The following is a 25,934-nucleotide window of genomic DNA, read 5'->3' as shown; positions in this document are numbered from 1 at the left end:
TACCTGGCTGGGCGAGCTGGGTGGGCCGGGGGATCCTGAAGCACGCGCCTGGCTTGACAGTAGCTTCACCCGTGCTAGGTGTCCCCTGAAAGCTGCCTGGAGCACTGTAGCCGCCTGGCGGGAATGAGGGAGGGAGGGAAAGAGAGGTTAACTCCCTTGTGCAGAGGACAGGGTCTTGAGGGAAAAACTCTACCAGCGGAGAAAACTACGTCTCTCACTATGCCACCCGCCAGTGCCTCCTGCAGGAAGAGCCACCCCCACCGCCCGCAGACAGAGGCACCCGCGTCCCCTCCCACAGTAAACCGAGTCCTCCGTTAAATGCCGTTCCGTTTAGCGGCCAGTATTTGTCCGTATTTTACATGCAGGTATGTTTCCATGTTGGGCAGTCAATCCCATGCCACGTGATTTCCATACACATCTTCCAAAACCAAGCGGGGCAGACGTGGTCTCAGACTGTTGCCAAGGAATTATCTACCCTCTGACCTTAATTGTAAGTGGTTTCTATCTGGATGCTCTGTTAAGTCCTGAGATCAGTGTTCTGGACTCTGGGGGCAGCCCTGGCTGGACATGTCACAGCGTGAAAGGGGTCGAGCTTTTTTCGCATCTCAGGGGAGTGCCACATGAGCACATGGGGGCCTGACTCGTCATGTGTCCAGAGGGCATGACCTTCCAGAATCACGGTCACTAGGAGGAACACCATCACTTTGTTGTTACAGGAAGCAGGGTGAAGGAGATGTTCTGAACGTGGGGTTCAGAAAGTGGCCCAACAAAGCCTGGAGAGAGAACCCTCGTTCGGGCAAATTCGAACAATCAGGTACATGTGTAGACAGACCCAGGGGGCTCGCTGCCCACAGACAACCTGGGGCAAGGGCTCACTATAGGTGACACAAGCTGGGGCGACGGCTGCTGTCGTCATAGCCACCAGAATCTGGCAGAAGCCCAGCCGAGCCGCAGCCCCACACAGGGGTCCTGTCATCGCCTTGCCTGAGGAGGTGAGGACATGAAGGCCTGGGGGGACCCCGGGGGACCAGCAGCAGAACACAACAGTGCATGCCAGCTGGCTGGCTGGCTGAGAAAGACGCTACACGGTCCTTCGAGGAGTCCCCAGCTCACCCACTCACCCACTCATCCCACAAATATTTGCTGAATGCTGACCATGTGGCAGGCACCATCTAGGAACCGTGGATACAGCAGTTTAAGAACAGAAGTGGGACTTACATAAATTGCAACAGGAGACAAGCAATTTAAAACAAGCAAAATATCAAAACATCAAGGACGGATAAAAGCTACAAAAAGAAATAAAGCAGGACCCGGGGCTGGAGTGATGGCTGGCACGGGGTATTCAGAGAGAGGGTCTCTGAGGACGCAACATTTCCTGTGTAAAGCGGAGGGGGCGGGGCCAGGCATGCAGGTGTCTGGAGGAAGAGCCATCTAGGCAGAGAGAGCAGCCAGTACAAAGGCCCTGTGGCAGGAGTAAGCTTGGTATTTCCAAGGAGTCCCAAAGAAGCCTCCAGACTGGCTAGAGGAGAATGAGCAGGGCTGAGGGGTGGGGGTGGGCATCCAGGGTGTGTGGCATGGAGGATCTTTAGGCAATAGCTTTGGCTCTTGTTTCAAGTCTGGGAGCGAGTCATGAGCAGTGGTGGGTGTTACTTAACACTGAAAACATGCCGTGCTGGAGGCTGCCTGGGGAACAGGCTGAGGGAGGGCACGGCAGCGCGGCAAGGAGCCTTGTGGGTCCCCGTGCAGTCCAGATGGCTGGAGACTCCGTAGGGTCCCAGCACCCATCACAATGCATTCTGCTGCTCACCAGACCTGCTCTCCTCCCAGGCAAGCTGCACTCCTGTGTACACCGTCTTCTGCCAGCAGCCCTTCCCTCTTAGCCTGGGAGCCTGCACGTCCTCCAGACCCGGGGCCAGGCCTTCCTGAGAGCCCTAACACAAGCCTTGCCATCCTGGCCTGCAGGGACCTGTCTCCACACCTTTCTGAGTCCCGAGGGCCCGCAAGATCACTGGACCCAAACTGATGACCGAGAAAGGTGTGTTGAAAAATCACTGAGTGATCGAATGACTCCGAACGTGGAAAGTTATACAAATAGTCATCGGGCACTGGGGTCACCCGGTCTGGTGGGTTTCACGAAAACAAGGCATCGACACATTCTACCGTGACCTCGCTCTAGTGCAAGAATATGTATTGGAGGGATGCCTGGGTGGCTCAGTGGGCTAAAGCCTGTGCCTTTGGCTCAGGTCATGATCTCAGGGTCCTGGGATCGAGCCCCACATCCAGCTCTCTGCTCCACAGGGAGCCTGCTTCCCTCCTCTCTCTGCCTGACTCTCTGCCTACTTGTGATCTCTGTCAAATAAATACATAAATAAAATCTTAAAAAAAAAAAAAGAATACGTATTGGAAACAGGTGACATAAACCTCACTTACCTCAGTCAGAACAGCCTTTTTTTTCTGAAATAAAGAGACAGATTATGAATTAACACGAGGATGAATTTTTCACAATACGGCATTTGTGTTCTCATCCTGGCCCTGCCACCGTCTCCACAGATGGAAAGCAGAGCCGGGGTACCAGGGCGCACCCCTCACTGAGAGTCTGTGGAGGGCTCTGGGGTCCCCGTTCTCCCCTGCCTGGCAGACAGTGCAGCGGGAGCCAGCAGCTATAACCAGATGGCCAGGCTTCTCCGGGCGAGCCACAGTTAAAGACGAGCCTCGTTGCTGGCGCCCACGCCTCTCAGCCAACCTGCGGCAGCTCTCCAGGAGACATGACCCACGAGTACCACAGTGGGCACTTGTCTTCAGCCCCACGTGAGGAAGCCCCTTCCCCCAGCCACAGCTGTCCCGACATGGGGGTCCACTCTGGATGGTCACACAGTGGCTGAGCCCCCACCTGCTGGAGAAGCTACGAGGGGGACCTCCACCCTTCACGGGTCAGGTCACTGGCTCCCAAATCTGACCCATCCTCAGAAACACCCAGGGATTGGAGAAAACAAAATTCAGCCACACCCACGGCTGAACAGTGAAGCCTGAGTCCTTCTGGAGTGGAAACCCCAGGATGACACACGTGTCGTGGGGGACAAGGGCCATAGTCCCTGAAACATACACCCGCCAGGTCTATGACATCGCATGGCCCCCACCTTTATAGAAGAGAGTATGTCCCTCTACAGATTAAGGAAACATGGAGTATGAGGACCAGCGGGATGTACAGTGAATGAATGAATGAATGAGTGGACGAATGTTTAATCACAGTAACAATCAAGACCGGCGAAGACCGCGCAGACGAGGACAGTGCCAGAGAGGATGTGGGGTGCACTGCAGGATGAGGAAGTCCAACAGGAAGCCTGGAAAGAGCAAAAGTGCAGGAATGGAAATGTGCTGTGACGAGAGAGAAGGAAAAGCCGTGTTGCCCACGGAAATGGACCCTGGGAGGAGGAGGCATGTTGGACCGCGGCCAGCCGCTGGCCCTGTTGAGGACAGCCTGCGGCTCGCCTCAAAGCACTGGCCAGGTGGGCTCGGGCGGGTCCTGGGCTTCCTCCTCACAGCTGCAGACACCCCTGTACCCCGAGGGGAGTCTGAGTTGTGCAGACCAAGAGGACCCTGGACTGAGGTCCCAGGACCCCGAGGTCCAAACAAGTGGGCTTTCAAATGCTTTATTCTCAGATGTAGGTATGTGCATTTGATTTTCCTGAGTTGTTTTAACGCAGAACCTTGAAGGAAGGACTCAACTCGTGAGTCAAGAAGGCAGCTGTGCCCAGCTCCCGGAGGGGCCAGCAGTGGGAGCTGGTGCGGGTGGCTAGGCCTGCCCAGGGCGTGGGGAGCAGTCAGCTAGGGCACTGCTCTTAGAGCACTGCATGTTTTGTCTTTTTAAAGTTAATTAATTAGGATGCCTGGGTGGCTCAGTTGGTTAAGTGTCTGCCTTCGGCTCAGGGTCCTGGGGTTGAGCCCCGCATCGGGCTCCCTGCTCAGCGGGAAGCCTGCTTCTCCCTCTCTCTCTGTCTGCTGCTCTTTCTCTCGCTGTCAAGTAAATAAATAAAATCTTTAAAATAAAATAAAATAATTTAATTAGAGAGTTTAATTACTCAATTTGAGAGAGCGAGCATGAGCAAGCCGAAGGGCAGAGGGAGAGACTCACAAGCGGACTCCCTGCTGAGCGAGGAGCCTGATGGCGGGGCTCGATCCCAGGACCCTGAGACCATGCTCTGAGCTGAAATCAAGAGTCAGCCCCTCAGCCAACTGAGCCAACCTTAATTTGTCTTAGTGAAGCAAAGGCCCAATGGGGAGAAGGGTGAAAGGTGAGGGGAAAAGCTGCACAGTCAAGTGGCTCAGAAGCGGCGAGCACCACCCAGGTCTGGGCTGAGGAGGACGAGGAGCTTGGGACACCCTCTTGTGCAGAAAATAAGGGTGTGCCAGCAAGACCAAAGATACCAGAGCCAGGCCCGAGCGCTCCCACAGATCAAGTATGAGACACGATGCACGTGAAGAGAAAAATGACACATTGATCTTAAAAGCAGCAGTGCTCCCTTCCCTGAGAGAGAGCGGGGGCAGAAGCCCGCTGGCCCCCCCTCCCTGGCTCAGAAATCAGTTCTCACTTAGTACGTAAAGGAAAACAGCGAAGCTTTTAGCCTGCCTTTTTGGAAGACCGTGGAGCTGGGCCCCCTTGACCAGCCGATGAGGAAAACTGCTTTACAGAAGAGTGCCAGCCACTAAGTAGCGGGGGGATCTGAAGTCACCCCACAACCGTGTGAAAGATGGGCTGAGTTATGTGGCGTGAAGGGTGTAGAGTCACCGGCACAGGGTGGGGACCAGGGCTCACGGAGGCCACCCCCCCGACAGATGGATGGGCTCATTATTGAGGGCAAGGTGTTTCCTGAGAACGGCAACATTACCACGCACCCACAGTCACACACATGGGCGGGACTACCTGGCCTCATCTGGGCCTGGAGCACCTGGTCCCCAGCACCACCTGCGGGGGCGTGCTCTGGCCGAACACGCCTCACCCGACCTGAGGCAACCTGTACACCCGACATGCCACGTACGGGAAGTAAAGGGGACAGAGGAACAAGCTAAGGGCCACCTCAAGGACACAATCGGACAGAGGCAGGATGCGGGACATCCTGCAGGAGAATGGCCTGTGCTCTTCCAGAAGAACATGACTTTCAAGAGAAAAGAAGGCGGGGGCTGGTAAAGCACACTGCGCAGGTTTACACAACCAAAGAGGAAGCTTCTACTGGGTGCAGGTCAAGACCCAACCTTGACTGGATCAGGGTTGAAAAAGACAGCTGAGTGGCATCCTGGGGCACGGGGACAGATGTGACCGTGAGGCGGACACCAGAGGACTGAGAGAACTTTTGGCACGTTTCGGGGCGTCTGACGGTGCGACATGTGGTCAGTGAGACGGCCTCATGCTTAGGAGACGCTGAAGGTTCACAGCATCTAAGACTCTCTCACACGGTTGTGCAAAGAGACGATCCGCATAGAAAAGAAACACGGCTGCGCGTTAACTACTGTCGAGCCGAGGTGGGGGCAAGCATTTGTGCTGGACCTTCGTGAATCCGTGGAATTCTTTCAACTATTCTAAGTGTTCTGTACATTGTCGTAACAAAAGGTGGGAAGAAACCGTAGTTGGAGAAACTCTACAGACAAAACCGGAGCTGAGATCGTATGATACCCAGGCCGGTAGAGGACTCCAGCTGGAGAGAAAGGGCGCTGCTGTGCTCTGCAGAACTGGGAGCTGTTTCCGAGCGCGCCGCTCGTTCAAGGACATCGCTACCCTTACCTGGGAGCTCAGGAGAGGGGCTTCATTCCTCTCTCCACGAGACAGCATCGGGGGTCCCCCAGGATTCTCACCCATCCCCCCACGTCCCCCACCCTGGGCTCCTCTCTCATCCCCGAACTTCCCCACCTCCCATCGGCCCACTTGCCCCCGAGCACGAAGGCACTCAGCGCAGAGCCACAGCTCCTCGTTTCCTGGGGCCTGAGACGTGCAGGCTCAGCTTGGTGGGTGGTCCTCCCGTCCCCGAACCTCCAGGTGCTGTCTTCTGAGGAGCAGCCACTCAAGGCAGGTTTGTCGTAGTCCCAGTAAAATGGACCACAGCTCAAGCTGCGGCCCCCCAAGACAACCCCAGAAGAGGGGCGACTCTGGGGGTTTGAATTCCCAGTTGTTTCTGCAATGGATGCGTCTGCGTGGGGACCCTGTGCTTGGGCCGGACACGGGGCAGTGATTCCAGAGCGGGTCTCCCTGGCAGTCCACCACCCGGCCGCTGTGTTCACCGGGTCCATGGGCCAACAGAGGCTTCCGGGTGAGACACCGCCATTTTCCACTGGCCAATGACCCCCGCCCTCAACCCTGAGGAAGAGCTGAAATGGAAACCTCCTCTTCCTTCCTGCAAGACCGAGTCCTTCCATGGCAGGTCCGGGTGCTGGTCTGTCCCTCAGCCCCCATGTTGTTTCTCCGGCCGCATCTGGTCCATCCTGCATTTCCACCCACGCCCGTGGCGCCAAGCCCACAGCCCACGCAGCACAGGGACGGCGTCCACAGTCTCTCACCTGGCGTCGGTACACCTTCCACCGGGTCTGCAGGATCCTGGCTGCCGTGTCTCTTCGCCCCTCGGAGCAGCTGGAGGGGGGCCGGGAGCCCTCCTCGCTTGTATCTGGCTCCCAGTCCTGCTGAGAGGGCCTGCTGGTGGGAAGGGAAGGTCGGGGTTCTTCTGGGGTCTGCAGAAATTCAAGGTGTAAAGGACGGTTAAGGCAGGCAGGGAAGATGGGGAACGGGTCGGGCGGCAGGATGTCCGGGGAATACGGACGGAGCTCATCAGGCTAGACTCTATAATGCGGAGGAGAAATCTGTTGGTTCGGCACGCTGTACGACTAACAACATCCCCGCAGAAACAACGTACCCCTAATAAACAACTGAAGGTCGGTTTTCATCCCCCTCCCATGTCCCTCCCCTGGGAGGACAGCACAGTGACACCACCTGTGGGTCGTGGCCCCTTACTCGCTCGGACATATTTCCCGAGCTCAGGGACATGTGTGTGTTATTGCAAGGTCTACCTGCTTTTTGGGGGTCCTGTGTTTGGTCTTTTAGTCTGAGACTCTGACAGAAACAGGACCTCTGTGATGAAAGGCATTAGATTTCTAGCTGGGTTTTCCCAGTAAAAAGAAGCAAGAATTGCTATTTGACCATTGAAATAACCTCGATTTCTACCATACTCGAGGGCCCAAATTTATTATCTTCAGGGACATTTCTCGATAACAATCAGCACACCAGACTGTCCTCCTCACCACTGGGGACACATGTAGAGGGGGGAGTGCCCTTCAGAAGACCAAAAATGGGGGCGCCTGGGTGGCTCAGTGGGTTTGGCCCAGGTCTCAGGGTCCTGGGATCGAGCCCCGCATTAGGCTCTCTGCTCAGTGGGGAGCCTGCTTCTCCCTCTCTCTCTCTGCCTGCCTCTCTGCCTACTTGTGATAAATAAATAAAATCTAAAAAAAAAAAAAAAAAAGACCAAAAATGTTAAAAACTGTGAAACTGTCCTGGGTCTGGGCCCCCCCGAGCGGATCAATCACTGTCACCAGTCCCTTCTGGTGCACCAGGTACTTCCCGCTGAGATCCCTGGCATCCTACTGGAGAGGCCCGTGTTCTTCCCTAACACACCCCCACATCGCTGCTTCTCTGGAGCGACGTGAAACCTGTCACCACATGGCCCATCCCAGTGTGAGCAAGACAGTCACAGGAGTCACCTAAGATAAAGGAACATGCACTCAAAAACTCTTGGCAAACAGCTAAAAGAATTTTAAACTTTGATGTAGAAACTCCTCGAGGCGACTGTTAGAAACTGCCCCCACCATCACCCCATTTAAACGTACGACTAATGACTCACATCCCAATGCTAAGAACTGAATCCCGCATTTGGAAATGCTTCTCCAGCAGGAAAACACCCAAAGCCTGTTACAATGACATGCGTGCCTGTAGAAAATTCCAACAATGCTAGAAGTAAACCAGTTCCCGGATGCCACCGCTCAGAAGCAGCCACACTTTGGTAATCTGTTCGGACGTTTTCCCAGGTTTAAGTTTTTTCTAACATCAGGGGATCAATGCTATGACCTTCTCTGGAGGACAGGGTCACAGGCGGCTTTCGGAGTCAGCAGATGGAGAACCCGATCTCCCCTGGTGGTGGCTGGACAGTGTTCCCGTGTCCCGCTGTCCCACCAGCAGATGCACCGCTCGCCCACGGGTCTCCTGTCCATGGTGTCTGCACCACAACCGTGGGGCTGCACCTAACATCCTTGTTCCTATAGCTGTGTGGACAGCACGGCTGCCTCCTTCGGCCTAGTCTGTGAATGAACAGTGGGGTCCGAGACCCGCTCCTGCCGTTTGTGGGGACACCAAACCTCCAGGTTGGATACGATGTCCCACTGAGTACTGACTGTAACGCCAATGCCAGGCAAACGGGAAGGTCCTGCGGGAGATGCAGATACAGTGATTAAGGATGTCATCCCTCGAGGAAAAGAATGTTCATCGGGGCTTCCTTTCGACACGGCCAGAGGGCCTCACACTGAGTTAGTGGATCAAGATCCCAAGTTGATGGGATTAGCAGGGACAGCGACATGCTTGTGGTTAGAAGCGGGCCTGGGCCTCAGGGCCTCCGTGACCTCCTGGAGGTCAGCGCGAGGTCTGGAGAGGCGAGGGGCCCGCAGTTGGGGCCACCTTCTTGATGGCGGCTGCACGTCAGTCCCTGGGGTGGACACTGGGCTACTGTGACTCTATCTCTGGAGTGAGCTGAAGAGACAATAGGGGAAACTTCCTTTCCTTTCCATGTGAGTGTCTGTGGGAACCCCCAGCAGTCCTCCCTGCAGAGGACAGGGTCTTCAAGAACCAGAGAAATTAAGATAAGCAGAAGAATCTCCATTGGTTTCTGTCGGGTACCTCCCCGGGAGTCAGGATCACGGACAAGTCACGGGTGGGCAAGTGCTGCTGTTTCAGAGCCCAGGGAGCACCTGTGTGGGAAGAAAGGGGGCCCCACCAGCAACACGGCCCCTGGGGATATGTACGCTCGTCTCTGCCGCACACGTGGCATCCCTGGCCTCCTGGCTGCCCAGCGCCGACAGCAGGTGTGGACCTGCGGGGGAGCATGGGGTCCCCTGGAGAGTGAGGGTCGTGCAGAGTGGCTCGCTTCGGGATGTGGGATGTTCACCAAAGCACTGGAAAACCAGCACGGAAAAGCATCCCACGGGGAACACAACAGTATGCTTTACTGAGCAGCAGAAACAGTTCCCAGAGGATCGGGAAGAACTCACAGCGTTTGTCCCTCACACTTGGCCACCCAGTACCAAGGCCGCACTGCAAACTGGAGGGTGGGAGGCTCCTGCCAGCACATGCCACACCTCTGCCTTCCCTAGCCTCCCGGGGAAGCTGCGGCCCATCTCGATTTGCAGCCAGAGCTGCACTCATCATCTTCTCCAGATCCCGACTTCCAGCTCTTTCCCAGTTTCGAAGCACACGGTGTCCTGCAGTCAAAGGGCCTCCCGGGGGGAGACTCCAGCCAGTAAGCCTCAGAAGCCGGCCCGGATTCCAGCACCGCCCTCAGCAGACTCAGCCCCAGTGACCATCTCCATCAAGTCACTGGCTATAAAACAGGAAGTCGCCTTCCAAAGCAATAGAACGCCTTGGCCAAAGCGTACACCAGGCAAAGCCCCGCCGTCCTGGTGGGCCCCCTGGTGTTACCACGTCTGCAGCAAACAGACAGACAGAGGCTCGTGGAAAGGGACCGCAGACAGGCTGCCATTTGTCCTCTACCATCTCACACACTAACCAGCTCAGCACCAGCTACCCGTGGGAGCGTCCTCTGGGGAAACAGGGCAGCCCCAGGATTGTAATACCTCTGTTGTTTGTGTGAACAGATTACACCCGCCATCTGAGAAAACCCGTCAACTGGAGAAAAGGATTAACACAGAGCCACCAGACGTCCAAGTGCAAGTGGCACGGGGCCCATGGGCACCAGAGGGCTTGAGAGTGGTGCCAGCCAAGCCCCTCACGGCTACAAAGGTCAACTCAGCTGCAGCTGCCTCCACAAGGGGATGGGGACAGGATGGTGGGAGCCCACACTTACCTCTCTCCTTGAACCCGCCATTTACCACACACTCATTCAACACCTGGACGAGCGCACAGCAGCTCAGTGGCAGGCACGGGGGCCCCGCAAAGACACCTCACCATAGCGAGCGCCCTCCCTGCCAGGCTGTGTCAATGTCATAGTTTGAAACTCCCACGAAACACACGAGGCGGGGGGACAGGAGGTCCTCGCTCAGTGTCACTCCTTCTCACCCATGAATGGACACACCCTTGTCAGACAATTAGACTTTCTGCTTATGTCATGTTTGGGGAAGATCTTCACTCGGCTTCACTATCCAAGACTCAAACCCTCATTCAAAAGTCACTTAACTGACAACAGATGGGTTCAGAACCCCGGATTCAACACACACCGTTGATGAAGATAGACAGGCACGATAAAGGGGAACTGGACCGTCAGCGTCAGAGTCAGGACAGCCGAGGACAAACCCCGCAGAACCATCTAGGCCCAGCCAAGAGCCCCGCGGTGCCCACGCAGGAAATCCGAAACCCCGCTGAGCCATACCTCGGGACTCCTCTCCACGGGGTTGTTTCTCTCGTCTCTCCTGATTTCTTCCAGTTCTTGACACTTCTTCGTAAGTGTTTGAATTTCCTCTCTAAAGGAGGAGAAAGATGACATATTACTCATCATCACGCGGTGGCCCACGCCTGTATGAGACGGCAGGGAGGGCCGCCCGCAGGGCTGGCAAGGCCACCCCTCGTGCCATGATGTGGGGCCCCGCTACCAACCCCCTGCCCCTTGGGTGGGATGGGGTCCCCACTGCGGGACTGCACTCTGAGGCCTGTGTCCACAGCTGGGCCTGCAGCCCTGAGAGGGTAGGGCCAGAGGATCCCGGGCCAGCAGCACTTCGGGCATGAGGGAAGAACTGGACAGACCGTGATGGCAGGAGTGACACACAGGAAAGCAGCACTCGGGGTTTTCAGCGCACAGTGTGCATGAACGCAAATACACCTTGCGTCCTCGCTACAGGTCTCAAAGGTGACAGAAGAACGGCTTTTCCCTGTGCACCTGCCCCTTCTGTCTCCTTCAGCCCTGCTTTCTGACAAAACCTAGTCACGGTTCTCCGGAAGATAAATTTTTTTTTTTTAAGATTTTATTTATTTATTTGACAGACAGAGATCACAAGTAGGCAGAGACACAGGCAGAGAGAGAGGGGGAAGCAGGCTCCCTGCTGAGCAGAGAGCCCGATGCGGGGCTCAATCCCAGGACCCTGAGATCATGACCTGAGCCGAAGGCAGAGGCTTAACCCACTGAGCCACCCAGGCACCCCCGGAAGATAAATACTCTTATTCGTTCCAGCAATCTGTGTCTTCCTCAGTATTCTGAGCGCTGAATATTTCCGCTCAGGGTTCGAACTTACTTTTGGGGGCATTTCTCACTGAGGTAAAGCTCGTAGAATGTAAAATTCACTAGAGTAAAATACAGGATGAAATGGGTTTCTGTGTGCTCATGGCGTCGTGCCATTGCCACCAACTCCAGAACTCTCCTGCCACCCTGAAGGAGCCCGGGCCCGTCGGCCACCCCTCCTGCTTCCCTGTCCCACACCTCCTCTCCGAGACTTTGTCTGTGTGTGTCAGGATTGTTTGGTGCGTGGTGCTTCCTGTCTGCTTTCTTCACGCAGCGCGATGTGCGGGAGGCTCGCCCACTACTGTCCCGTGTGTCAGAACATAGTCCTTTCTATCCCTTTATGTGGACGATCTACTGTTTGTTACCTGTGCCTCAGCTGATGGGCTTGGGGCTCTGTCCCCAATTTTGGGGTTTGAGCAATGACCCTGATGGTGCAGGAGGTCCCACCCCAGGAGTCCTGACCCGGGGGGTGTCAGAAAAGGGTGCGTGCAGAGGCAAACCCCGGCCTGATGGGGAAGAGCCCTTTCCCAGAACCAGGACTTTTATTCGGAGGACCTGATCAGGACACGGGGGGCGGGGCACGGGGCGGACCTGGGTTGGGGCCACAGGCAAACTGGTCCAGAAGCTGCAGGGAGGCAAGATGGGAGATGCCTGGAATCCCGTGATCTCCTGACAGCCCGTGAGTCCTGGCACACTCACCTCAGAGCCTCCTCTCTCCCTCGTCTCTCCTCTTCACCTCCCTTCGCACCTTCCAGCTCCTTCCGCAGCTCGGCGTTGGTCTGCAGCAGCTGCTTTACCTCCAACCTGCGTGCACAGAACCACAGAGCTTCAGCGTGCCTGAAAACAGGGGCCACGGTTGCGCTGATAGCCACAGAGCAGGAAGAGCTCTCCGAGAACACCAGCCGCCCGACTTCCTTCCTTATGACAGTCGATGGACCCGGAGGCAGAGGGACAGAGGTGCTCACTGATTAGCCCGCGGAGCCAGGAACACACCCAACAGGCCTGCCACCCCGGCAGTGCTTCTGCCAGATATTTACTGAGCACCTGCTATGTGCCCGCGACGGTTAGGTGCCCGGGATACAGGGGTGACGAGCTGCGACCCCAGACAAGCTGGAATAGTGTGTTATCCCAAGAGTTACACGGTATGTGACCCTGAGATGATTGATCAGAGGGTCTGCCCTGCACTGCACGGGGCTGTTGCCTGAGCCGAGCCCATCGAGAATGGGGGGTGGGGGGGTACCCAGGACCTCCAAACACATTGCTTCCCAACGAGGTATCCCGGGTCCCACAGGTGGCATGTGGCTAAGAACACTGCTCCGAGACAAGACCTCAGTCTGACCTCAGCTCCATAGCTCACTGCCATGTGGCCTAACTATTCAAGGTCCCTGAATCTCCTTATGAATCAGAGGGAACACCCTGAGTGTTCCACAGAACGCCTGTCACAGAGCAAGGGCTCGTTAAGTGTAAGGTTTTATCACGCCAGGTGACAGCCGAAGAGATTATCAGAGACGTTATTTACCTTTCAAAATGACTAGCTCAATTTTTAAAATCCTTCATGAAACACTAATTCTTACAAAGAACCTACCAATTTGCAAAGAGGCATTTGGATTGGAGGAGTAAGAACAGGTGGGGTGTGAAAGAATTTTCCTCTGCTGTAAACAGAAGGCAGCAGAGAGTAGACAAGGAGTCAGCTAGGGAGTCCTTCTGAGACCTAAATGTGCACAGGAATTGCCAGGGGACCTCATTAGACACAGAGTCAGATTCAGGAGATCTAGGTCTGACGAGGTTCTGCATCTCTAACCAGCTCCCATGTGGGAGGAGACAAAATTCTGCATCTCTAACCAGATACCCCTCCATGGGTGAGGCCTAGAGTCTGCGTCTCTAACCAGAGTCCCTGATGGGAAGAGCCTACGAGTTCTATATCTCCAACCAGCTCCCAAGTGGGCGGGGCCTAGGTTCTGCATCTCTCACCAGCTCCCAGGTGATGATGAGGCTACTGGCTTCCCAGGCCATACTCAGAGAGATAAACCCCATCTCAGAAGACATGAATTTGGCTTATTTATGACAGAACTGCGACCAGAGAAGCCACAAGTAAACAGCAGAGGAGACAGACACATTTTCAGTAGGGCTACAGATCAAGACACTAGAGAACAAACCGTGAACAAGCATAATCCGGAGACTTTGCCTCTCAAACTCTCAGGGTCACACCGAACACAGCATTTGTGTCTTATTTGGCGTTTAGACTGGGTATCACAAACATATTACTGACTCTCTAAACCACTCTGCCTATCTACTTTGTACAAATCGATGAAAGTAAATTCTTCTCTAAAAAATAATTTGGAAGTCAGTCTGGAGTTCAGCACAAACAGATTTAAATGATATCTCCCCTTCTTTCAGTGACATAATATGGTCAATTAATGTCTTCTTTTTACCACTAAAGTCACTTCTACTTCATAAGCAAAATATAGGAAGTTTCTGAATCATATAAGACTATAGCAGCAACTACGACGAGGAGCTGAGCCTTTCCCCTGAGTTCTCCAGAAGGGCTGGACTCTAGCCACAAGCCCACCCCTCCCAGGGCCGCGGGGTGCCGGCCGTACCCCACAACCTACTCTTTCTCCTGCAGCTGCATCTGTAGGGCGTTCCGCTCGCTCTTCAGGCTCCGCATGGCCCCCCGGAGACGCTCGCTGTCCTCCTGCCGGTCACCTCGAGGCTGCCGGGGCACAGCAGAGCTGGACGCAGAGGGCACCACGGCGTTTGAGTTGACCACTTCGGAAGTGTGGGACTTGGGGCTTTCCATCGAACTTATTATCTAGAGGCAACACAGGCATTTTTTTAAGATATTCTTTCTCATTTTACTTTGTGGTTATGAAACCCAAGGAAGAGACGAGGGAAACTCAAGCACAGCTATGGGACCGCGTGTGACCTCACAACCCCAGGACAGCTCCACCTTGTGGGAGCCTGTTGGAAGGGGAGCCCGTCGGGGAAGTAAAGGGCACCCGGCCAGCAGAGACCAGCCTGGGGCGGGCAGGGGGCAAGACGCCATTCATAAAACAGAACACGGGCACAGGAGGCGAATTCATAAGCTTCTTTTCTTTGTGCTCATTTACCCTAGTGTTTCTTTAGGATTTCTGGGACTTTCAATCTCTGTGCTTTCATCCTGAGTGATAGCCCAGCGGTGCCAGCGGAGAGCTACGGAGCCCTGCAGCCTGCCTGACGCCAGCCCGTCTCAGTCTCAGGCGAGAAAGCGCCATCCCGCAGCACGTCTGAGCCACCTCCGGCTGACTCTGTTCCCAGGGAGCTTTGTTTTCAAAATACCCACAATATATAGAAACAGCTTGGGTTTTGCTGCTGTGTAAATATGCAGAACTGTTTTGTTAAGTGCTTCCCTCTAGGTTTACTCTGCTTGGCCCAACAAGTGGGCAGCCCTCACAATTTTGCCAGGCTACTCAGAAGAAGCTGAAACTTCGGGCCAGCTCCAGTAGAATCTGGCTGATTACTGACCGGAGGAGTGAGATCAATTTTGCAAATTCAAATCTCCCCAGTTTTCTGGTGGATGGACAGTTTCCTGAGGACTCAGACACACAGGCTGGTGGGTGAGCGGCCATGGAAACCCACACGCACTTGTCAGGCTGGGTCTCCTATCACCTGCCTCTGTCCCCGGTCACACACACAGTCTGAAACCATGTGCCACGTGACCATGGCATTGCCCCCTGTGACACCAGGGACGGGAGAGGCACAAGGCATGGGTCTCATCCAGACCTTCGAGAAGCCTGCCCTGGGCGCCATCCGTAGACCACCACCGTGCATTCACACGTTCACTCCAAGTGTCCTGTGAGCAAAGGTCTCCTCTGTGTCCCCACTTTATAAGCTGCCTGGCTCCTCCTTGAGCATGGGCAGGTCCGAAAGGGTAGGAGGTGAGCTGAGAGGCGCACCACTCACTTTTTCCAGCTCTGCAATCCGTCTCAGCAGCCGGGGCTTACTCCATTCCACATAACCTGACGGAAGCAATGGTTTTAAGAGACAGACCTCACACAACCATCCCGATGGCCCTTTCAGCCCGGGCCACCCGTCTCAAGCACGGCCTGCGAGTTTCCCCTTCCACAGCCAGCTGCAAAGCCGGGAGACCCCCACCCGGCAGATGCTTATAAGCCAAAAGGTGCCTTCCTGGGAAGGATTCTGTCCCCCACACTGCGGCGCTGTCCCTCGTGGGCCATCCAGTCCTGATTCTACCCGTCAGGCTTGGCCCCATCTGTCCAAGACAGTCCTTCTCAAGGTCACACGAGTCCGCTTTGCCCGATCCTCTACACCGCTCCCTCCTTGCAGCATTTCCTTCCGTGGTGCTCCTAGCTCTGCTGGCCATCTCGCCAGCCACTGGCAACCATGCTTGGGCTCACCCTCACCTCGCCCTCTGCATACTGCTGAGTATGTTGGTGGCTGCACCCGGGGCCTGCCTCAGCTCCACTCACTCTCCGGTGCTCTGAATCCCACCCAGGTCCTCTGCTGGCTGGGGACCACCTGCCGAAGCCTCCACCCTGAATCAGTGATAAGTCCTGTCCCCACCTGGACAGCTAGTCCATGCAACAGACTGGACTCATTCCCTTTCCCCGTGGCCGCCCCTTCTGTCACCTCCACCTCAGTAAAGGACACCATCCTTTCGGGCACTCAGATAAAAGCCCTGGAGACTGGCTCCTCCCTTCCCTCAGAGGCTGCACCAGATCTCCCAAAGGCATCCGGAACCTACCCACCTCTCACCCCCCAAGGTGCCACCCTGCTCCGGGTTGCCAGCAGCTCCTGCGAGGACACCGCAGAAGCCCCGTCTCCCTACAGTCCACTCAGCACAGAAGCTGGTCTTCTCCCCTCAGCCCAAACCCCAGGGGCCTGGGCCTGGACTCCACAGCCCTGTCCTGCATCCAACCCCATGCCCTGTCTCATTGCCACCAGCCTTCCACTGCTGCCACATGCTGGGCACGCTGGTTCTGGGCCTGGCTGTCCCTCGCCTGTCCCAGTTCTGGCAGATGTCACTGTCCCTGAAGCCCCTATCCATAGTTGCACACCACCTTGCTACCACCTGACCTGTGACTGACGGGTTGGCCTCTCGACCCCCTCCAGTGAGTACGATGCTGCCCCCACAAGGGACATCTGTTTTCATTCCCTACTCAACGCCGCTTCCTAGAAGGGCTCCTGGCATACAGCAGGCGCTCGTTACATTGGGAAATAATCTCAGTGTTGCCTGGCAGTGCGCGTCTGCATTTGTGGCAGCTGAACTAGGGCCTCAGGGACACGACGGGTGGCCCAGGACGCTCCCACGGCCTCTGCCCGCCTCTTCCTTCCAAGAACCGGCCACGAGTCCTCTCCTCCAGCGTCCCTCTGCAGGTGGCTCTGGGGACCATACCCTTCGCGGTGGAGACGGTGGGGGAGTTGCTCAGCACGCGGTCCAGATCTTCCTTCAGGCTCTGGTTCTCTTCCGTGAGCTCCTGGACACTCCGGGACAAGCTCAGGAGGGCGCTGCTCACTTTTTTCTGCCTTTTGAGGCCCATTTTCTTCTCCCCGGGAGGCCTGGGAATAACAAAGCCAAGGGCTATGTTTGAGCTCCTAAAGTGGCTTTATAAATGCCTGAACAGAGGGGTGGGCACATGACAGCCTGTCCCTGCCTCAGAGTGGGCTCTGCTGGTGTTTGCTGTGGAACAGGGAACACGGACTTTGAGCCCCAAGGAAGCAAACTGCTAGCCCCCAAACTGAATCCCATTCTCATTTGTAAATCTGCATAACAAAATACTGTATTCGATACTAGTGATCTGTTTTAAATTGCATCACTAAAGACTGTGTGGGAACTTGCTTTCCGTCCGTTTTGTTACATAGATCCCTGTTTAATGATTCTGCCCCTTATCCCGCGAAGTCCAACATAACAGCCAATCCTCACTGTTCCGTTTCTGCATTTGCAAACTCGGCTACTGGCTAAAATTTATTTGTAAGCCCTGAATCGATTCTTGGGGTGCCTTCGCGGTTGCTCAGGGACACGGGCAGTGGGCGGAAAGCCCTACGGGCGAGCTCCTGGCGGGGGTGGGGTAGGATGGGGGTGGGGACCTGGCCTTCCCCGCGGTCCCCACGCGCTCCACCAGCGGTACCTCCACCATCCGCTGAGTGCTCTCCCCGCGTTTGTGCTGTGACTGGTGATCTCATGGTTTAAAACCACCCTCTCTGCCAGCACAACGCTCAGGGGCTATCCGGTGTTCCTAATCGCGAGAAAGCACGTGTGTGTGTGTGTGTGTGTGTGTGTGCGCGCGCGTATGTGCGATGCCGCTCTGGGAATCCAGTATTTACTAAATAAACCATCTCTAAACAGAAACACACACAGAAACAGGGCTGGTGACGATGCCGTGACCCGAGGCTCTAGGAACCTACTCTGCACGCCTGACCCGGGAAGCGAGAGCTCAGTATTCAAGCAGGTCCGTGTTGGCGGACACTTGGCAGAACAAACCTGCTGCGGACAGCAAGAATCAACTGTCCTTTACGGAAAAAGCTCTCCAACCCCAGAAGGGGACTAGGGAAGCTGTGCCTGGCACAGGGTGAAAGTTCGATACTCGTTCGCAGCTCAGTGCTGAGGCTGGTGACATGGCCAAATCTGTGATAAGGGAATCTTTGAGATACGGAAATCCCGATGTCTCTCCTAAGAAACTCCTTTGGGGAAGTGAACTTGTATTCTTTGTACTTGGTATTAAAGGTTCTGGACAAGGAAGGCCTGCTTTCGACAACAGTGTTAGCTGCGTGCGGAAACCGTTCTGTAGCAGGAGCTAGGGACTGGGCGCGTGGAGAGGTGAACGTGCTGTTAGTAGCCAGCACGTGGCCACTAGGAGGGGACATGGGTAACAGTCCCAAGCGGAAACACGTCCACTCGAGCCACTAACACACCACACAGGTGCGGGCTCCAAAGAGGAGGGCACTGCGGGCTCCCACATGATGTCTGTGTTACTCCTAGGACCAAACACAAAACACGGCTCCCGCGGACATGATCGTACTTCCTTCCTATGGTTTCGGAGCTTGCCAAGAGGGTCTGGAGACGGTGGATCTGTAAATGCCAAATTAAAATATATCACGATACTAAACGAGCATGTAGACCTTCCCCTGAAAACAAGCTGAAACCAGATCCCTGATTTCCGCCTAGTAGCTGGAAGTAACACTGAGTTGCTGGGAATCACGTGCAAGCGAAGGGTCCCTGGGTACAACGAACGGGACAACCCCTGCCCCACCCCAGAGAAGGCCACGCACCTCCTCGTAGTAAGTCTCCATGGCAATCCTCATCTCTTCCAAATTAGTGGTCTTCATATCAGTCTGCAGCTTGCTAGAAACCCAAGTTCAGAGTTAGCGCGGCAGTGCCGACACCCCCAGGGGCAGACCAAGGGCAAGAGCACTTCGGGGAACGTCAGCCGAGGATGGCTTTGTGAGAGAGGCGGGCTGGGTGGGGAGCCTCACAGACTCGCATCGAGACCCACGGGAGGATTCTCACCCCCTCAGGACCCCCTCCATGTTGGACCCGCCACCTCCAGGTGCGGTAACAGACTCTCTAAAGCTATTCCTTCCTCAGCAGGAGGCCTCTGGGTAGAGACGAAGTGACTGTGAAGGACCTAGTCTTGGGCTGAGAACAGCTGCCTCGGGGGGGGTGGGGGAAGAGTGCTTTGTAAGGAAGGAGCATCACTTCCCTCCCGCAGCACCAGCCCCTCCTCCCCCCCGCCCCCCCGCAGCCCACAGACAGAAAAAAAGCTCCAGCAGACAAATGAAAGTATAGTTAGAGTTCAGGATTCTGCAACAGGAGAAATCAGCAACTAATCCAAACGTTCACAGTTGACAATTTCAGCAAGAAACACTGGGGGGGGGGCTGTTGTACACAGGGGAGACCGGGGCAACAGAGGACTCCCCTCTGTGTTGTATTACAGCATGTGCAGCCACCCCCAAGCAGCACCAGGGCGTTACGGGAATGGGCCGGCGGCCGGCGTCCCAGCACCGAGGGCTGGCATCGAGACCACAGACCCAGAGCACACCATCAAGCTGTCCACAGAAGACCGAGGAGAGAAAGCAGTTCCCAAATGCACCAGGGACAGGAAAAGAGATGAAGGGATGGACCCATTCCCAGTGACATTTGGAAGAGGTGGCTAATACCTTCATCTTTTGGTGCAGAGAAGAAGCTGGGATAAGGGACATAGGACAGAGGGTGGCAGGGTGGGGGACTGAAGCTGCGGTCTGGGCAGACAAAGCAAACCCTGGTACGGGAGACGAGGCAAGGTGAAGGGCACATGTGCTGGCTCCAGCCAGCCTTCGGTGTGGCGAGGCCTCGGTGACCCTCCAGAGCCCGCCACCCCCGGCCACCCACCAGTGTGTCCGTACTTGATCGTGTTGTCCTTCTCCTTGCACTGCTGCTCCAGCTTGAGAATCCTCTGCTTTAGCCCGTTAACGACCTGCCGATTGAAGACCAGCACATCAAGTTGACGGCTTCCATGTCTGTGATCTCCCCCTCCCGCTAGACACTCAGACTGCCCTGTCCCCAGGCTGCCAGCTGACCTGGCAGCATCCGGACACCCTCTCCCCCTTGATCACTGCCTTCTTTTGTAGTGTCTAGGTGCAGCAAAGAGAGGGCCGGCTGTCCCACGGGCTCTGGGTGTGGTGGCGAAGGCAGGGCAGGGCTGGGGGATGTGCCTTCAGGTGCAGAGCCCTCCCCTTGGCCGCATTCCACATTTCCGAGAATTGACGGGATGGTCTGCACTTTGGAGGAAGCCACTGCCAGCACTAGACACAAAGATCCCATCCTGACCTGTCCTGGGCAACTGTGTCCGCACTTGGAAGTGAGCCTCTGCTGGACAGCGTTCCCCTCCCCTCCCCCCGCCCCCGCGCTTCCCTCTGGGGAATGAAAGACCTCCTCGTCCACCTCATTCTTTCCTTCTCTCTATTAACATGTCACTCTGGGAGATAGCACCCTTATGTTTCTGGAAGACTATCCCCTTCTTTCTTCTTGAACCATCAAACAACTCTTTAATTGGATTTTGAGCTGATTTTACATTATATTAGTAATACATGAATGCATCTTCTTATAAAAAAATTAAAACACTATAGAGGGAACTATCCTCCTTGACCTTAACCCTCTCAACTAAATATTGTCCTCCACTGAATGTGAGTTCTCTAGACCTCATTATATGGATGTGTACCCCTCGACAGGAAGACGTTCTGCTGTGTTTGTGGAAACGGCACCCTACCGCACACAGTCTGCAACTTGTCATTTTCCCACCATGAATGGTCTTGGTGTCTACCCGTCTTGTGCCTACAGATCTCGGTGATTCTTAAACAGTGTGATCATGTGGTGTAGACATCCATCCCTCCACTGATGGATATTTAAGCTGTTAATACAAACAAGCCTTCAGTAGATATCCAGCCCTCCTCATGCACATGTGCAAATGTTTCTTGAGAGGAGACGGTGACCAGCACAGTGTCCAATTACAAGACGCAGTGACTCTGAAGGGCAATTTGGCAGTGGATATGAAAGTGGAAACAGTACATTCCTGAGGATCTAGAATTTCTACCTTTTTTTTTTTTTAAAGACTTTATTTATTTATTTTACGGAGAGAGGCAAGGAAAGTGGGAACACAAGCAAGGGGAGCGTGAGAGGGAGAAGCAGGCTTCCCGCCCAGCAGGGAACCTGATCTGGGGCTCAATCCCAGGAGCCTGGGACCACAACCCGAGCCAAAGGCAGACGTCCAACAACTGAGCCACCCAGATGCCCCTAGAATTTCTACTTTTAATCAACTTTAATAATTAAAAAAAAGGGGGGCACCTGGGTGGCTCAGTGGGTTAAGCCTCTGCCTTCGGCTCAGGTCATGGTCTCAGGGTTCTGGGATCAAGTCCCGCATTGGGCTCTCTGCTCGGCAGGGAGCTTGCTTCCCTTCCTCTCTCTCTGCCTGCCTCTCTGCCTACTTGGGATCTCTCTCTCTCTGTCAAATAAATACATAACATCTTTAAAAGATATTTTTTTTCTGAAAATGTTTTATTGTGGCATTATTCTGATTTTAATGGTTTCTGGTTTAATGGGCAACTATAAATATCCTTACATGAAAGTCTTTATGTTTTTTTTTTGTTTTTTTCCTGCAGACACAGCCCAAAAGAGAGCAACCCTGGACAAATGGCAGGCATGACTTCACAGACCATTCTCAGCTCAGTCCTGCCAACGGAAAACGCAGTGTCCATCTCGGAGCATGCCTGCGCGGTCTCAGTCCTGCTGACACTGGTTCCAATAATCTTACTCGTGGTAGTTGGAGCAAACGTCCTCACTCAAGTACGCACCGCGGGGTAGCAGTGGGGACCCAGGCAGACGCTGCTGGCTGCGCGGGGCCCGCGGATTCACTACGAACCTGATCTGGGCCAATCTCTTAACCTCAGTTTCAGGATTTAAAAAAAATGGGGACTGGGTCCCTATCACAAAAAAATCCACTGAGATTACATACGACCATACAAGATCTAGGAGCTGCTGCTCACTTAAGAATGATTTTCTTGTGGAAACACCGGTGTCTGTTCTAGGCCCTGAGAGCATTTCCTCCGTGCTGTCCTCGGGGCAGAGCCAGGCTTCAACCACTCACGCAGGGCCGGCTGCTTGCTCTCCGTCCGGGCCAGCACTGGCCCTCTGTGTGCTCAGGGCAGATTCTTACCCGCCCCGCTCCCCTTCCTACTGATCCAGCTCCTGCTGTCGTCTCGGGGAGGGGGGGTGGCTGTTACAAATTTTAGGTCACCAAACCCGATAATCACCTCACTAATGTTACTGAACTCCCTGTGTTCAGTAATCTCAGAATTGTCTCCCTTCCAGTTTCCTTTCCGCGTTTTGCCTTTCTAAGAAAAGCGTGCTCCCCTGACTCAGGAGTTATGGGGATGCGGCTCTGTCCACCTGTGGTGGCTTCCCACCACGGCACTGGTCACAGAACGACACTGCTGCCCATCACCTCGCTCCACTCTGTCCGCTGCGGGCTGTACACCCCATGGCCGCGGTGGCATGTGTGCCGTAAGGGTTTAGTCTGTTCCCACTTAGTTGCCGTGTTCACTCAGTGTCACTACTCGAGCCCGATGTGTGTGTCTCAGGTACGGCAGGGATGCCCCCACGGTGACCGCGGTTCCTCCAATGGCCCTTCCGCCCCACGCAGAGCCCGCTCAGCCTCCCCTCGCATCCCCGGATAGCATCCACAGTGCTCCGGCTCCATGGAGGCTGGTTTAGGGAATTCTGAGCCCTCACGCTCTGTCACTCCTCTCGTGCGACTGCGTGAGAGGAAAGGCAGCCCTCCCCCGTGGGGCGATTTCAAATTCAGATTTCAGCGGGAAGGTCATCTGTCCCACGGGCCATCGTACTCACCCAGCCAGTATCAGGCCTTTTCTCTGCCAGAGTCCGAACAAAATCAGGGCCCTGCAGTAAGCAGACGGAGAGATGAGGATACGGGTGGCGCGGCCTCTCCCCCTGACGGCCTGAGGCGTGGAGCCAGTGCCTTCCCAGTCCAAGGCCGGGCGCTGCCACACGGGGTCACCACTTACTCGGGAGGGGTCCAAAAGCTGCTCTATCTGCCGGTCCTTTCTGCTATTTTCCTCTTCTAGGCGCCGAAGCTTTGTTCTCATGAGATCCACATCACTTTTCTGCATGTGCAGTGACTAAAGGGAGACAGAACCACACACACATACACTCCTGCACACACATGTGCACACGAACGGCCCAGTCAAACGCCCGTCGGAGCAGATCTTGCAAAGCGGCCCCGTGCCCAGTCAGGGTGCTGTGTGTGTCGCAGAGGGGAAGGATGGCTGAATGTCATGGCAAGGGCCCTATGTCTGTCACAGTGTGTGTCGCTAAAACTCGTCAAAGGCTAACTACCATCTTAACACCCTTGTCCTCTGCTGGGGCTCTGGGGGTCAGAGCAAAGGCCCCACAGGTTTTCACCAATCTGGGGTGAACTGAGGAGAAAAGACCATGCAGCCCATTTCCCGCTAAACTTAGTTGATTTGATCCCACAGCTGCCGTGTACTTGGAATTCTCTCCCGCTTCCTACTCGGGACTTACATCACCCTTTTAGGAAACGGCAATGGCAGGGTATTTCTCAGTTTTGTCTTCCATGTCCTCACTGAAAAAGCTCTCTCCCAGGCCATGGAACACCAGAGCCCAGAGAGTGTGAGGTCTGGTGGCACTCACAAGCCACAACGGGCAGTGCCCACGCCGTCAGCCAGTGCAGTCAACCAGCTGCCAGCATCGGCCCGCAGCCGAACTGGCCAGCTCTCCTGGGAACACCCTTCTCTGTTCCAGGCACTCATGGTGTGCAGGAAGGGGGACAGTGTCTGAACAAAACCACCACCGGCCAGCCACTCAAAGCATGCACCCATGGAGGGAGGCTTGGCAGGTCGGCCACATGCCTGCGGTAGGCCAGTAGTGCTCTGGGGCATGAGAGGTCGCTGGCACTCGGTGAGGGTTTAAGTCAGTTCATACACAGCCATTGAAAAGGAGAAGAAATCATATCACGGGAATTCTGCTTCTGGAAATAGGGGGTACATTCGCTGTTCCCTCCTGCTTTGTACCCTGAGAAACCTTGGACAGTGTATAGGAGGCAAACATGAGGAGGCTCAGAAGGGTGGGGAGAAGAAGCAGACTAGTTCAGGACCCAGGAGATGACCGCAGAGTCCCCCCTTATGCCACATACTCACTCACTGGAGTATGGGGGAAAGGCAAAGCCCAGACGAGCCCAAGGGCACAGACAGGAGAGCCTCCTCTCCCCAGCAGGAAAGGGCACCTCACCAGGCAGAAAACTTATGGACAATAATGGCTCCACCTCCGGCAGATCCTGCAGAACGGAGTGTGGCCCATCCCTGTCAGTGACAGCTAAGTGCGGAGCCCAGCCCCGACTCCTGCCACCCCCGCCACCCCCGCCAGGCTGTAGCAAGGCTTCCTGCCCCCTCCTTGCTGGGGGAGGGGGTGGTCAGAGGAGGAGTGGGGGAGGGTCAGGACTTCCCTGTCCAGGGGTAATGAGGCCACACACACACACACACGCACGCGGGCGCATGCAAAACAAAATGCGAGACTTAAATCCTAACATACCAAAGATTACATTAAATGTAAGTGATCTAAACAAACCACCCAGAAGACAGAAACAGGCAAAGTAGACCAAGACCAACCATATGTTGTCTACAAGAAGCTGATTTTAACATGGCAAGAAAGGAGGTGGAAGTAGAAGGATGGAAAGAGAGATACCACTGAAACATTAACCAAAGAAAGCAGGAGTGGGTCCGTTAATGCCAGTCAAAGCAGACATCAGAGAGCAGAGACGGATGTCATGTAGCGACTATCAGGTTCAATGGGACACAATGACCCTAAAGGCACACACACCCAACAAGTGACAAGACTGGAGGGGAAGCCATACCCACGAGCACAGTGTGGCCTTCAACACCCTTCCCTGAGTGAAGAGGAAGCAGCTGCACAGAAAGCCAGCAGTGGTGCCAGGAAGCGCACCAGGCACACCACAGGGGCTGGCAACCCGCACACCACACCCTGCCTGCCAGCAGCGTGCACGCCCTCTTCCCAGGCCCATGGCATAGATGCGAGAACGGGCACTCCCTGGGCCACGTGGCCGACCTGGACACACTTACAAGAAACAAAACTACATGGGGTGAGTTCTGTGGCTGCAACGAGTCCACTACAAGTCAGCAACAAAAACAACATGAAAATCTCTAAACTCTCAGACACTCAACGACATAAATCCAAATAATCGTGGGCCAAAGGGTCTTCAGGGAATTAGCACAACAGAAAAGTACAACAATAGCAAACTTGGCAGGACACAGCTGGACCAGGGCTGAGCGGAAGGAGCCATGGTACAGGCCACTCTGGAAGGTTCCTAGGGCAGGACGCTCAGTGGAAACTGCCAGTCTTCAGGGGTCCTGTACAGTGTGATTCCATGTACAGAGCATCATCAGGACATCAAGATTATAGCGATGGGGAGAAGTCATGGTCACCGGGAGTTAGGAATGGTAAGTGAGGAGGGAGACAGGTATGACCACAAAGGGACAGCTCAGGGGACAGCCTGGGGCAGCATGTGTGCTGACAGTATGGCAGGTACATGACCACACACATGTGGCAACATGGCATGGAACTGGACACGCACATGGCGCCCATGTCCATGTCCTGGTTTTGATACCGTGCTGATGGGTGGGGAAGACCAGTGCAGGGTCAGGGGACTCTCCGTGCCACCTCTGCCACTGCTTGGGACAGTCTACACCCTGGCTCCTTGCTGAGTGTCAGGCTCCCTGGGGTGGTCTACACCACCAGCCCCTCGCTGAGTGTCGGGCTCCCTGGGGTGGTCTATACCACCAGCCCCTTGCTGAGTGTCGGGCTCCCTGGGGTGGTCTACACCGCCAGCCCCTCGCTGAGTGTCGGGCTCCCTGGGGCGGTCTACACCGCCGGCCTCT

At 55.2% G+C, this 25,934-nt stretch overlaps 1 protein-coding gene across 1 annotated transcript in view; it reads right to left on the bottom strand.

Annotated features, from left to right (window-relative positions):
- IQCE (IQ motif containing E) overlaps nt 1-25,934 on the bottom strand; it is a 44,816-nt gene that overhangs the window by 5,271 nt on the left and 13,611 nt on the right. Inside the window, exons 7-19 of the mRNA XM_032872789.1 lie at nt 23,028-23,141; nt 22,852-22,902; nt 19,854-19,924; nt 18,741-18,813; nt 18,491-18,540; nt 16,867-17,030; nt 15,414-15,469; nt 14,084-14,283; nt 12,171-12,275; nt 10,629-10,719; nt 6,547-6,714; nt 2,431-2,454; nt 4-114 (exon numbers count right to left, since the gene is read on the bottom strand). Coding sequence (XP_032728680.1) covers nt 4-114; nt 2,431-2,454; nt 6,547-6,714; nt 10,629-10,719; nt 12,171-12,275; nt 14,084-14,283; nt 15,414-15,469; nt 16,867-17,030; nt 18,491-18,540; nt 18,741-18,813; nt 19,854-19,924; nt 22,852-22,902; nt 23,028-23,141 — 1,278 coding nt within the window. The remainder of the gene's footprint in view (nt 1-3; nt 115-2,430; nt 2,455-6,546; nt 6,715-10,628; nt 10,720-12,170; nt 12,276-14,083; nt 14,284-15,413; nt 15,470-16,866; nt 17,031-18,490; nt 18,541-18,740; nt 18,814-19,853; nt 19,925-22,851; nt 22,903-23,027; nt 23,142-25,934) is intronic.

The sequence above is a fragment of the Lontra canadensis genome, unplaced genomic scaffold (genome assembly GCF_010015895.1).
Source record: "Lontra canadensis isolate GAN:19392208 unplaced genomic scaffold, GSC_riverotter_1.0 scaffold45, whole genome shotgun sequence".
Lineage (NCBI taxonomy): Eukaryota > Metazoa > Chordata > Mammalia > Carnivora > Mustelidae > Lontra > Lontra canadensis.
Note: the sequence above shows the minus strand (reverse complement) of the source record. Positions and strands in the feature narration are given on the sequence as shown.